This window comes from Panthera onca, chromosome A1 (assembly GCF_046562875.1).
Source record: "Panthera onca isolate mPanOnc1 chromosome A1, mPanOnc1 haplotype 2, whole genome shotgun sequence".
Lineage (NCBI taxonomy): Eukaryota > Metazoa > Chordata > Mammalia > Carnivora > Felidae > Panthera > Panthera onca.
The window spans coordinates 124,774,604-124,787,808 of record NC_138339.1 but is presented as its reverse complement, the minus strand read 5'-3'; the positions used below and the strand labels follow the sequence as shown (position 1 = coordinate 124,787,808).

General features: G+C 39.9%; 2 protein-coding genes across 8 annotated transcripts in view; both read right to left on the bottom strand.

Annotated features, from left to right (window-relative positions):
• Positions 1–779: 779 nt before the first annotated feature.
• LOC132681497 (bromodomain-containing protein 8-like) lies at positions 780–5,626 on the bottom strand. The gene is made up of 4 exons (XM_060636042.1): positions 5,543–5,626; positions 5,376–5,444; positions 1,734–1,911; positions 780–1,164 (listed from the first exon to the last, which is right to left on the bottom strand). Exons 1-4 carry the CDS (start codon positions 5,557–5,559, stop codon positions 1,114–1,116), a joined length of 315 nt encoding a protein of 104 aa, XP_060492025.1. The 5' UTR covers positions 5,560–5,626; the 3' UTR covers positions 780–1,113.
• BRD8 (bromodomain containing 8) overlaps positions 5,545–13,205 on the bottom strand; it is a 26,380-nt gene continuing 18,719 nt past the window's right edge. For 6 of the 7 annotated variants that reach the window (XM_078450672.2, XM_078450663.2, XM_060636034.3 and 3 more), the window contains one exon: positions 11,352–11,753. In XM_078450672.2, the coding sequence (XP_078306798.2) occupies positions 11,694–11,753 (60 nt within the window). In that variant the 3' untranslated portion in view covers positions 11,352–11,693. Of the gene's footprint in view, positions 5,633–6,626; positions 6,706–7,353; positions 7,618–8,891; positions 9,171–11,351; positions 11,754–13,205 lie in introns of those variants that run through there. The other variant, XM_060636033.3, reaches the window with a different exon arrangement.

Below are 13,205 nucleotides of genomic sequence, written 5' to 3'. Positions count from 1 at the left end.
GCACCAGTTTGCATTCCCACCAACAGTGCAAGAGGGTTCCCATTTCTCCACATCCTTGCCAGCATCTATAGTCTCCTGATTTGTTCTTTTTAGCCACTCTGACTGGCGTGAGGTGGTATCTGAGTGTAGTTTTGATTTGTATTTCCCTGAGCGATGTTGTGCATCTTTTCATGTGCCTGTGGGCCATCTGGATGTCCTCTTTAGAGAAGTGTCTATTCATGTTTTCTGCCCATTTCTTCACTGAATTATTTGTTTTTCGGGTGTAGAGTTTGGTGAGCTCTTTATAGATTTCGGATACTAGCCCATTGTCTGATATGTCATTTGCAAGTATCTTTTCCCATTCCATTGGTTGCCTTTTAGTTTTCTTGATTGTTTCCTTGGCAGTGCAGAAGCTTTTTATCTTCATGAGGTCCCAATAGTTCATTTTTGCTTTTAATTCCCTTGCCTTTGGGGATGTGTCAAGTAAGAACTTGCTGTGGCTGGTTTCTTTTATCCAACAGAGGATGCCAGCCTACAGGCATCTTTATTCCCCCTTGGGAATCTTAAGAGCACTAGATGTTTTCTAACATTTTCATCTTATTTCACCCTTCTAGCCATTTGAAGGACGCTTCAATTATCTCAACTTTATAAATACGGAGACAAATCACAGACACTCTCGCTTCATCCTACACCATCCCACTGCAGACAGTATATGTAAGAAACCCAAATCAAGTACCTTACTCATTCCACCAGATACTGTCCTTTAATACCAGATTCTGTAATCATTAAAAAGCAATCTATAACTTGTGAAATAACATTTATTTACAGAGCAGTTATAAGACGTTTAATTTAGTTACATCTAAATCAAGCCTATGGAACAAAGCTGTGGGCAACATTTATGGCTTAGCCCCAAATCTCAGCTTTCCCTGTTTTATGTTATGTCCACAGGCACCTTTGACTCCTTGGTTGTGAATTAAGGCATTTTTCTTATTAGAAAAGACAACAGAGAACTGGTAAACAAGTACTGGGATCTTCTGTAACTATCAATAAGAGGTCCCAAATCCAGAAAAGGTCAGGATAGCAGTTCCTGGTTAACAAAAGAGGTTTTCCAACATCCACAGGCTTGGCTGGTTCTCATTCCATACTATTTAAGTCTCTTCTTTTGTCTAACCAAACACTCAGCACCTACAAAGACAAGGTAATAGCAAGTTATGAATCTTAAAAATTACAGAGATTTGACTGTAATTTTATTTCTTTTTCTGCAGTAAGATCTGACTATGCTTTTTTTCTTTAAAGTATGGTCTTACCCAGAAAAGAAACTCTCTGTCCTCTTTTGGCTACCATGTCTTACCCCTATAGATGAGACAGTGTGAACATACATTAATATCAATAGGTAGAGCAACCAAAAAATGGAGTGACTCCAGTCTTTGGTTTGCATGGTTAGCCCTCTGATTTGAGGTTCTGGAAGTAGGAGCTCCTGTTACTTCTGTATTCCCAACTCTCTTGAGACCTCTTCAGTGCTGCCTGTATTCCTATACTACTTTACTTCATTATTCTATTAAAGCTGGTCCTACAGAGGTTTAGGGTTTTCCAAAGCAGTAGGTACGACGTTAGTACCTCAGGGATTTTAGTCACCCTTAAACATAAACTCTGAGAACACAGGTCATTTTAACATCACTCTTATTCTCAGACTTACTAAAATCAGATTCCAGAGCCTGTACTCCTTCTTCTTATAGCTCTCTTACATACACTACCTGAATCTGCTCCAAGACTTCTCGTTGCATCTCCACAGCCATATGGTACACATGATGATCAGAGTCATTGTACATCACAGCATTTTGGAACATCAGCATCAGGTCTCTCTGGAACTGAGCCATGGTACGAATCCGTCCCTTAGACAGATTCCTTTTCAGGCTAGTTAAGTCCATGGGTCTACAGGTGGCCAAGAAAAACGAGAGAAAATCAAATTTTCATGGTGAGTATGTGGGACCTAACATGCTCTCATGGAAAACCAGCTCTCCAAGTAGTAAATGAAAATAGCAAATAAAACAGTAGCAAAGATAACAATACCCATCAGATAATAAAATGCCAACAGCAGCTAACATTTGACTTCTTACAATAGGCCAAGAGGTGTGCTAGGTACTTTCTACATTAACTCACTTATCCTCTCAATAAACCTATAAGCTGGCGCCTTATTATCACCAATTGGCAAAGAGGAAACACATCTAGAGAGGCTAAATACTTGCTCAAAGTCACATAGCTTGGATTCCAATTCAGAGGCAGCCTGACTCCAGAGCCCACAAGCCCAGCTACTATACTCTTACTACTGCAGGAGGAATGCTAGCCCCAGGTACCAAAGTTGTAAAGAGCTCCAATGAGTCACTCCCATCGTACTGACTGACTGTTTACAATGTGTAGTCATATACTTGTTTAATCTACTTCTCTTACTACATAATCAAAAGTTAAAAATGTCCTTCTCCTTGTGTGGAGATAAAGAATGTGAATCAAGTCAATGTTTACCTAAATAATTATTTAATGAGACACAAAAAGTGGGTATATAAGAGAAGACACAGCAGTGTACAAAGAGGAATGAACTAGAAGTTAAGAATCGGGTTTAGCAATCCCTATCAAAATAAGACTAGCATTCTTCACAGAGCTAGAACAAACAATCCTAAAATTTGTATGGAACCAGAAAAGACCCCGAACAGCCAAAGCAATCTTGAAAAAGAAAACCAAAGCTGGAGGCATCACAATCCTGGTCTTCAAGTTCTTATTACAAAGCTGTAATCATCAAGACAGTATGATACTGGCACAAAAACAGACACGCAGATCAATGGAACAGAATGGAGAACCGAGAAATGGACCCACAAACATATGGCCAACTAACCTTTGACAAAGCAGGAAAGAATATCTGATGGAATAGAGACAGTCTCTTCAGCAAATGGTGCTGGGAAAAGTGGACAGCAACAAGCAGAAAAATGAACCTGGACCACTTTCTTACACCATACATGAAAATAAACTCAAAATGGATGAAAGACATAAACATAAGACAGGAAGCCATCAAAACCCTGGAGGAGAAAGCAGGCAAAAACCTCTTTGACCTCGGCTGCAGCAACTTCTTACTCAACCCATCTCTGGAGGCAAGGGAAACAAAAGCAAAAATGAACGACTGGGACCTCATCAAAATAAAGCTTCTGCACAGTGAAGGAAACAATCAGCAAGACTAAAAGACAACAGACAGAATGGGAGAAGATATTTGCAAATGACATTATCAGATAAAAAGTTAGTATCCAAAATCTATAAACAACTTACTAAATGCAACACCCAAAAAAACAAATAATCCAGTGAATGGGCAAAAGACATGAATAGATACTTCTCCAATGAAGATATCCAGATGGCTGACACATAAAAAAATATTCAACATCACTCATCATCAGGGAAATATAAATCAAAACCACAGTGAGATACCACCTTACACCTGTCAAACTGACTAACATTAACAACTCAGGCAACAACAGATGTTGGCAAGGATGCGGAGAAAGAGGATCTCTTTTGCACTGCTGGTGGGAATGCAAACTGGTGCAGCCACTCTGGAAAACAGTATGAAGCTTCCTCAAAAAATTAAAAACAAAACTACCCTATGGCCCCAGCAGCTGTACTACTAGGTATTACTCAAGGGATACAGGTATGCTGTTTCAAAGGGCCACATGCACCCCAATGTTTATAGCAACACTATCAGCAATAGCCGAAGTGTGGAAATAATCCAAATGTTCATCAATGGATGAATGGATAAGGAAGATGTGGTATATATATACAATGGAGTATTACTCGGCAATCAAAAAGAATGAAATCTTGCCATTTGCAACTATGTAGATGGAATAGAGGGTATTATGCTAAGTGAAATTAGTCACAGAAAGAATATACGACTTCACTCATATGAGGAATTTAAGATACAAAACAGATGGAACATAAGGGAAGGGAAGCAAAAAGAATATAAAAACAGGGGAGGGACAAAACATAAGAGACTCTTAAACATAGAGAACAAACAGAGGGTTGCTGGAGGAGTTGTGGGAGGGGGGAAGGGCTAAATGGGTAAGGGGCATTAAGAAATGTACTCCTGAAATCATTGTTGCACTATATGCTAACTAACTTGGGTGTAACTTAAAAAAAAAAAAAAAAAAAAAAAAAAAAAAAAAAAAAGAATCTGGCTTAGATCTAGTTCTGCTATTCACTGTTGATCACTCCCAAGTCATGAGCACCTCTGAGCCTTAACTTTCCTTATCTAGAGAATGAAGTAGTCTGTCTCCAAACGTCCTTTCCTGATCTTTTACACTATTTATACACTAGTTTATGACAGCATTTTAGGTGAACTATGCTATAAAAATCCAAAATAGTGCTATCAACCAATGTGTGTAAATAAACATTTGGAGTAGCATCTTTGCCTTAGCATACCTACAACTGCTTTAATGAATATAGCATTCTTTTCAAAGTTTCATTCCAGGGGCGCCTGGGTAGCTCAATCAGTTAAGCATCCAAATCTTGATTTCGGCTCAGGTCAGGATCCCACAATACATGAGATCAAGCCTCACACTGGGCTTTGTGCTGACAGTACAGATCCTGCTTGAGATTCTCTCTCTCTCTGCCCCCCAACTCAAAATAAATAAATAAACTTAAAAAAAAAAAATTTAAAGTTTTGTTCCAAAAGAGCAGTATCAAACAGTATCAAAGACTAATATAAGATGAATGGATATTACTTAAAAATCAATGCTGAAAAAGAAAACAGCCTATTATTTACCCTTTGTTCCCTGCATTCCTTCCCAAATGAAGACCAAACTTACCGTAACTTTACAAACTTGTTCAGCTGTAAAATATATCTTGAGTTTATAAGTAATGTAAATGAAATAAAGAAGTAATCAGAGTGCCTGGCTGACTCAGTTGGCAGAACATACATCTCTTGATCTCGGGGATGTAAGTTCAAGCCCAATGGTGGGTGTAGAGATTACTTAAAAATAAAATCTTTATGGGCTGCCTGGGTGGCTCAGTTGGTTAAGTGTCTGACTTCAGCTCAGGTCATGATCTGGCAGTTCATGGGTTTGAGCCCAGTGTTGGGTTGTGTGCTGACAGCTCAGAGCCTGGAGCCTGCTTCAGATTCTGTGTCTCCTGCTCTCCCTGCCCCTCCCCAACTCATATTCTCTCTCCTTCTCTCTCTCTCTCTCTCTCTCTCTCTCAAAAAAATAAACCATTAAAAAATATATTTAAAAAGTAAAATCTTTAAAAAAAGAAAGAGAGAGAGAGAAAGAGAGAGGAAGGAAGGGAGGAACTAATAAATGGGAAATAAAAGTATGAAAAGACAGATATAAAAGCAACCAACCTTTTTCGACCCCTTTTTCACTGACCTTTTCACCACATCCTTGTATCCCGGGGCCTGCCTTTCTGATACAGGCTTCAGAAAAGGACTGCTGAACCTGTTAAGGGACAAACTCTGACAGGATGAAGAAACCCTGGAAAGTCACTCTAAATGAGAAGAGTGGCTGTGAATGCCAAGAGTGGTGTGGAGACCTACCTGTGACTGGCAATCATCTTCCAGACTGGCAAGAGAGTCTTCTTAAATAGCAAGTGATCCCGAACAGGGTCACTCTGACCTAGATCAGACCTATGGGATAAAACAGGACAGAAAGGAAACAGTAACTTCACAAATGGTATTCTGTCTCTCCCAGGTGGGTAATGAGATTTTCTTAATACATAGCACTTCTAGTTAATATCTGAAGGGAGTAACACCATAGGAGTAAAAACATATTTAATGCTTCCATAAGAGACCCCAAACTCTATAAATATTCTCTTAATAATCACTATTAACCAAAAGTAATATCAAGTTTTATATTTCAAGTTAAGAGAAGCTGCTTTAGTATTTTTGAAAGAAGAGTTTGAGTATTAGACTTGAGGGGCAACTTGACTGAGCCAGGTTTCCTGAATAAATAAAGATAGTAATTAGAGAGAAAAGTTATTTATGAAAGAGATTCTCAATGTTGATGAAACAGTTTTTTTTTAAGTAGGCTCTACACCCAATGTGGGGCTCAAACTCACGACCCCAAGATCAAGAGTTGCATACTCTACTGAGCCAGCCAGGCACCTGGAACAGATTTGTTTTATAAGAGGAAAACATACAGACTTCTATTTGTACAATAAAATTATATTTAAATCTACTTCTAGTGTTTTGCAATTCTAATTTCCTTTAATTTATAAAAGTAATCCATGTTCATGGTAACAAATTCAAATAGGCATAAATAGGGACGCCTGGGTGACTCAGTCGGTTAAGCGTCTGACTTCGGCTCACGTCATGATCTCACAGTTCCTGAGTTCGAGCCCCGCGTCGGGCTCTGTGCTGACACTCAGAGCCTGGAGCCTGCTTCACATTCTATGTCTCCCTCTCTCTCTGCCCCTTCCCTGCTCATGCTGTGTCTCTCTGTCTCAAAAATAAATAAACACTAAAAAAAAAAAAAAAAAAAAAAAAAACAGGCATAAATAAAAGTCTGAATCTTAACAACCTTGGATAAAAATCCATACTTACGACTTTGAGGAGGTAGCACGGCTGAAAAGGATATCCACCAAAGGAGTTTCCTGAATGCTGAAGTCATCATCACACTCACCTGAACAGGGCTGGTCTTCCAACTCTGACACATACCCTTCACCCTTGTCCTCCTCTTTGGATTCTTGCTGAACCTTCCCCTGAGAATGCCGGGCAACAAAGGAAACTTTACAAAGAGATTTACTATCTGCAAGGTAATTCTACCTGTACGGGGTAAATGAAATCTGACCTTAAGATGAGAAGGGTCAATTATATAAAGCTATAAAAGAAATCAGAGAAAGGTGACTTAACTAGACCTACATCAATGATTTCTTGCTAACAATATGTCTGGAGAACTGTGATTCCATACCCCAAGAAAAAAAATGAAAAAGCAATATACTAATTGCTAGATGGATGCTGTATTCTTTTAAAACTGTCAGCATGACGTGTGGACCTTAGGTTAACTAGTCTAGTGGATCAGACAATATTAACAACAATGGCATTCTAAATTTTATTCATTGCTTACTATGAGCCAAGTACTAAGCTAAGAGCTTTACACGAAATGTCTCATTTAGATTTCATAGCAAACCTAAGGTAGAGAAAGCACCATTATTCCATTTACAGCAGAAAAAGCTGAGGTTCTAAGATGTTCACTGACACACCCAAGGTCACACAGCTAACTGGTGCTAAAACCAGGATTTGAGCCCAGGTAGCTAACTCACTGGAGATAACCTATATGCAGTAACCACTCTGTTCTGCCTCCATGGACAGAGGACCAATCAGTCAGATGGTTTAAGTTATCCACTTACTTCTTCACTCTCTCTATGTAGTTGCTGAATTGCACAAATATCTGAGGGAGCTGGAGCCACCTCTGGCCTTCCATTTTCTCCCAGTGACTTCTTAGCTACTAGGGTGTCTACCCAGGCTGAAAGCTGTCCGGGCTCTCTACATGGTTCTTCTCCTTCAGTAGCTTCAATTTCCCTTCCCTCCTGTTGTTTGGCACCAGACGAAAGGCAGCAACCTTCACTTGATTCTTTGCTGCTAATGCACAGTGGCTCCATTAAATAAGCTACCTGCAATCATAGTTTATTATTAGATGCATAAGAACACCAATAGAAATGATCATCTACATATTAATAATGTTACATGATTATACTGTGAATGTGACTAAGTTTGAGATGGAAATGGATTAATTCATTCATTCCATCATTTAAAATGTATAAAATATTGGGGCACCTGGGTGGCTCAGTTGGCTGAGTGTCCAACTTCAGCTCAGGTCATGATTTCGCAGTTTGTTGGTTTAAGCCCCGCATCAGGCTGTGCTGACAGCTCACAGCCTGGAGCCTGCCTCGGTTACTGTCTCTCTATCTCTCACTGTCCCTCCTCTGCTTGTGCTCTCTCTCAAAATAAATAAATAAACATTAAAAAAATAATAAAATGGGGGCGCCTGGGTGGCTCAGTCGGTTGAGCATCCGACTTCAGCTCAGGTCATGATCTCATAGTTTGTGGGTTCGAGCCCCATGCCAGGCTCTGTGCTGACAGCTCAGAGCCTGAAGCCTGCTTTGGATTCTGTGTCTTACTCTCTCTCTGTCTCTCCTCCACTCACACTGTGTGTCTTTCTCAAAAATAAATAAACATTTAAAAAAATTTTTTAAATAAAATGTATAAAATATCTCATATATACAGACACTGGACTAGTTGCTAGGCACCTAATAGTAAACAAGATAGATATCATTCTTGCCTCTTCAAGAAGCTTGCGTTCTCATTGTTCACGTTGTGTCAACCGTGATCAATTGGGAGTGGCAGTCTAGAAAAATGCTGAAAATTTTTATCTGCCATGGACAATCCAGATAGAAGGAACACAACACAGGAGTTGGATTCTTGCTGATCTTTACCTAGGTTCTCCTGAATGTGTGAAGTTGCCACACAGACTCTGTCCAATTTAGTTTATTGCTGGTGGTAAACCTTAACCAAGGTAATAAGGACACTGCAAAATACTGCCTTTTGAAGTTATAAGCTTCAAAAAGAGTCTGGGCATTGCCTCCCATAACTCAGAAAAACAAACTGCAATGCTATTCATAAGGTAGTCTTACACAGAGAAATCCTACTTCCTATGACCTTGGGCTTCTAATACCTGGAATCTTAGAACGTTCAGTCAAAAAGTACGTATTTGGCACACGTTTTGTATTAGCACCAAGTGCTAGAGACATAGCCATTAACTTAGTTCTTGCCACTATGGAGCTTTTGTTTTAGTCAACAATATCAAAAGTGGTAGAAATGTGTATGGATAAGCATTCTCTTAGAAACTTGGGACTTCCAAACTTTGGAAACAATGGCTCCCCATTACCTCAGAAAGAAAGTGGAGCAGATTCTGGCAGCTGACTTGCTCTGCCTCTTCCTGAGATTCCTCACTGCTTCCGTCCCCCACAAGCAGCTCACTAGGTTCTCTCCCTGGGCTGCTTTCCTCTAGTTCCTCAGCCCCTGGCTCCTCTGTTTCTCTCCAGCTTCCCACATCAAGATCCAGACTGGAATCCCATGAGCTGAAGAGGGACCTGCAGTCGTTGCTCAGCTCAGAGTCATTGGGATAGTCTTGCTCTGAATCCAACCAAACCCACTCATGCCCCATCTGTAAATACACAGAAAAAAAATGCATTAAATTCACTCACATCACTGTTTTTAAGACGTTTCCATCTCCAAAGTTCAGTAGAAAGATAAAAGGTTCAGAAATTTCTTTCTACTCACCATTAGAAAGAATAAAAGCTAGCTGAAGGGAGACAGGAGAGGAAATCTTTGTCATTGGGAATAAAAATGAAAAAGCCCCATGTCAAACAGTTAAAATAGTTTAACAAAGGTATTACCCAGTAATTCTTTCTTGGGTTTCCTTATACTCAGAAAGGAAGAAAGGAAGGAAGGAAGGAAGGAAGGAAGGAAGGAAGGAAGGAAGGACGGACAAGAGCATAGCTAGCTAGTTGAACAGAATTCTTCTATCCCAAATCACCCTTAAACTCAATTGGAAGGCAATCCATTTGAAAGACAAGGGATATTTTGCTCAGTGTACAGGCATTTTAAATTTATCAACTATTAAATCCTCAAAACATCCTTTAAAATTACCTGAGGCACCCTCCAGATCATATTTACCGCTCACTTCTCAGAATGAGAACTGCAATATCAAGTTTTAAAAATACCCTCCTTCTCATTTACACGATCTTGGTTTTCTTACCCCTTTATCCTCCCTTCTACAAGTTTCAAGAAATCCTTGTCTTCTATATTGCTTGGCCTCTGCTTCCTCATGAATACTTCCTTAAAATAATGTCTGTATTTTGAGGTTTCAACTTTGATCAGATGACTCCTATTCAAATGGCTCCTAAACCTCTACCTTTACTTATGTGTGTTCTGGTCTCATTTTTCCATGCATCCAAAAGTCAATTCCCTTCAGGTGCTCTACCACCTGCTTCAACTCAACATTTCTAAAACTCATTATCACTTCCTGAATATCTCCAAAATAATTTGCTCTCCCCAATTCCCTTATGCCCATCATCAACACTATTTACTTAATCCTCTTTCCTTCTCTGGTATTCAGTAAGCAAGCCCACTTCCCCATTTTCATCCACTATTTTTCTCAAAGCTCATCCTCTGTTCCGGAATAAATGTCATAGCCTCGTGGTCAGTGTCTTGATCTTTAATCTAATCTGCTCTGCCAAGCTCACCCATCACCTTCTCTGCCAAGCCAAAGTCTATGTCCTTTAACGGATCTCCTCCACAGTCCTCTCCAATTTTTAGGGCCTCACTGCTTGTATCACATGCAAGTTTGTAGACTGCTTTGAGAATATACTACAGTTACTTAATCTTCTAACTCCTGGATCGACTGAACTCTTTTCTATCACTTCACAGGAACATATCTTCTACTTCTTGAGCATCATAACAAGCTATATAGTTCAAGCCATAAAGATCTGCAACTTCCAATAACTTTCTTAAACACATCTTTCTTAAGGAGGTTCTACATTCTAGACAATACCCTATGTCTATTTCTTTTTTATTGACCTATTTCTTTATAATAAGGCTCATAACTATTTTGTTTCAGTTATTAAATAACAAAATTTAGAATAAACTTAGATGATAAATTTGTTAATTCTTACATGGATTTTAGCCTTCAGATAACAATGAATTTATTATTTTTATTTTTTAAAGTTTAGTTTTTGAGAGACAGAGCATGAGTGGGGGAGGTGCAGAGAGAGGGAGACACAGAACCTGAAGTAGGCTCCAGGCTCTGAGCTGTCAGCACAGAGCCCGATGTGGAGCTCAAACTCAAGAACCGCGAGATCATGAGCCGAGCCAGTCAGACGCTTACCTGACTGAGCCACCCAAACGCCCCAACAATGAATTTTAAACTACACATAAACCCTACATATAGAAATAGGAAGGAAATAGTATAATGTCCTAAAAATATCATCTGCAAAGACAGTACACTAGGTAGAACCGATGTCTGAGAAAAAGGTCAGTACGACCTATGTCCATGCTCTAATCTTCTTCAAAAGCAATGCCATGAACAGAACACTGAAAACTTTGTTTTCCCAAACATTCAAGAAAAGCTTAATAAGATTATCCTCACTGCATGATGCAACACTTTAAAACATTATTTCTAAATTCAGTCTTGGTTACTTACCTTCTCCAAGCAGTTGAACAGCTCATATTTATAATACCACTCCCCCCGCAATAATCTCGTTTCCAGAGATGATAAAACAATTATCATGCAGAAAAAAACCCACAAGTTTCTCATTCGCATACACAGAGAGAACACACCAAAGACTAGACTTTTCTTTCAGAGTTTATTGTGTATTGTGTACACACACATTTCACAGGTGTTTTTCTGTTTTTGTTTTTTTAAAAAGTCTGTACACTTCACAAGACAGTACAAACTAGCTACAATCTGCTAGCTACACATTAGGACATTAACACAGCCCATGATTTTTGCCCTAAAACAGGCAACTGTGCTACTCCAACTCTCTGACAGAGATTTTCCCAGCTCATGTCACATGGCCCAGATGCCTCCTCTTCTGTAACTTCCACTTCTGGAACTGGGCCCACAAGCCCAAGCTCTATCTTGTTTACTTCTACTTCAGGTTCAGCTCAGTGAGGGTACTCTGAAGCTTCACTTTTTCATCTTCATATCTGCTTCAATGGCACAGCGGCGCCCCCTGGTTCCCCCATCCTAGATGACAGGCAGACAAAGAAAGGGAGCATGAGTACAAGTTGCTGAGGAGGTGAGAGAGAAGTTGCAACAATATTGGGGATTTGGTTTCATGGGGAAAGAGGAAGAGAATCAGCAGAAAAATCCAGGATATGAAGGGCATAGATCTGTCTTCCCACAGACTGGGCTAAAACTTCCTGGCAATAGTTTGTGAGAGGTAATGCAGGACAGAGTATCTTGCTCCTGCCCACTACAGAGGTCACTGGGGTTCACCTGGGGTCCCAAAGAATGACTATTAGTCATCCCACCCAGGCCCCAAACCATGTTCAAAGGAAGAGGAAGAGTAAAAGAAAGGTGGGAGGGTCAGAAAGGGCAGTGGATAGTGAGATTCTTGGCTAACATACCTGTCCAGCTGTTGGTCCCTATAAGAAAGGCCTTTCCTGCAGACTGACCCTGGCACTAGTTCCCTAGCACCTCCTGACAGTTGTTTTCCATGAGATCAGGACAATCAGAAGGCTTCTTTCCATTTGCTGCTCTCTCCCTGCAGCCCAGCTCCTTCCTCTCGTGCAATACTTTGCTGTCTTCAATAGATAAAAGATCCTATTAACCAGCTTTGCAACAGCCAGCCAACTGCTTGGGGATCCACAGTCATTGTTGCAGGCCAATAGGAAAGAAGGGAGATTACAGTGTTCCGTCTGTGGTACAGGCTGAATGAAGCCTGTAGGCAAGATGAATCAGTGAACACTTTTGCTGGGCTAGGCCATTTTTACATTCTTAACATGCAAGGACTCTAAAATTTTAAAAGCTCATGAACACAAGTTGCCTTTGAGGCGACATGAAGAATAAAAATACCACCTTGCATTTGTATAACACTTTAATTTTTTTTCAAGCCAGTTCCATACTTATTATCTCATTTTATCCTCACAACATCCCTGTGAGGTAGGCTGGACAGGTACCTCGTTATATGAGCTCCATCACACAGATGAGGAAAACAAGGCTCCAACGGATAATCCAGTGAGTTTCAGAACATGTGGTTTTCTAGCCTGATGTTCTTCCATTACATCATGCCTCAATGCCCCATATGAACACAGAGCCAGAGGATTGTTCAATTTACAGAGGAAAACGATAATTATTTAGGGCTAGCTTTACTAAGTTTATCTCTAATTCTACCAGCCACTACTATATGTAGTGGTCACCGTTCCTAAGAGCCTTATCTTAAATTGTATAGAGTGTTTGTGTATCAGGCATCAGTCATGCAACTTAATATTAGGGGAAAAGAAAATAATTATGTGCTGGGCATCTGCTGGTATGAGGAACACTTTTTAGAAGCCAGCTAGTAGCGGCTGCTCTGAGCAATCATTTATTTGTAGGAAAAGAATTGGCAATGCTTCTGATTCTGTGTCTCCCTCTCTCTCTGCCCCTCCCCCGTTCATGCTCTGTCTCTCTCTGTCCCAAAAATAAATGAACGTTAAA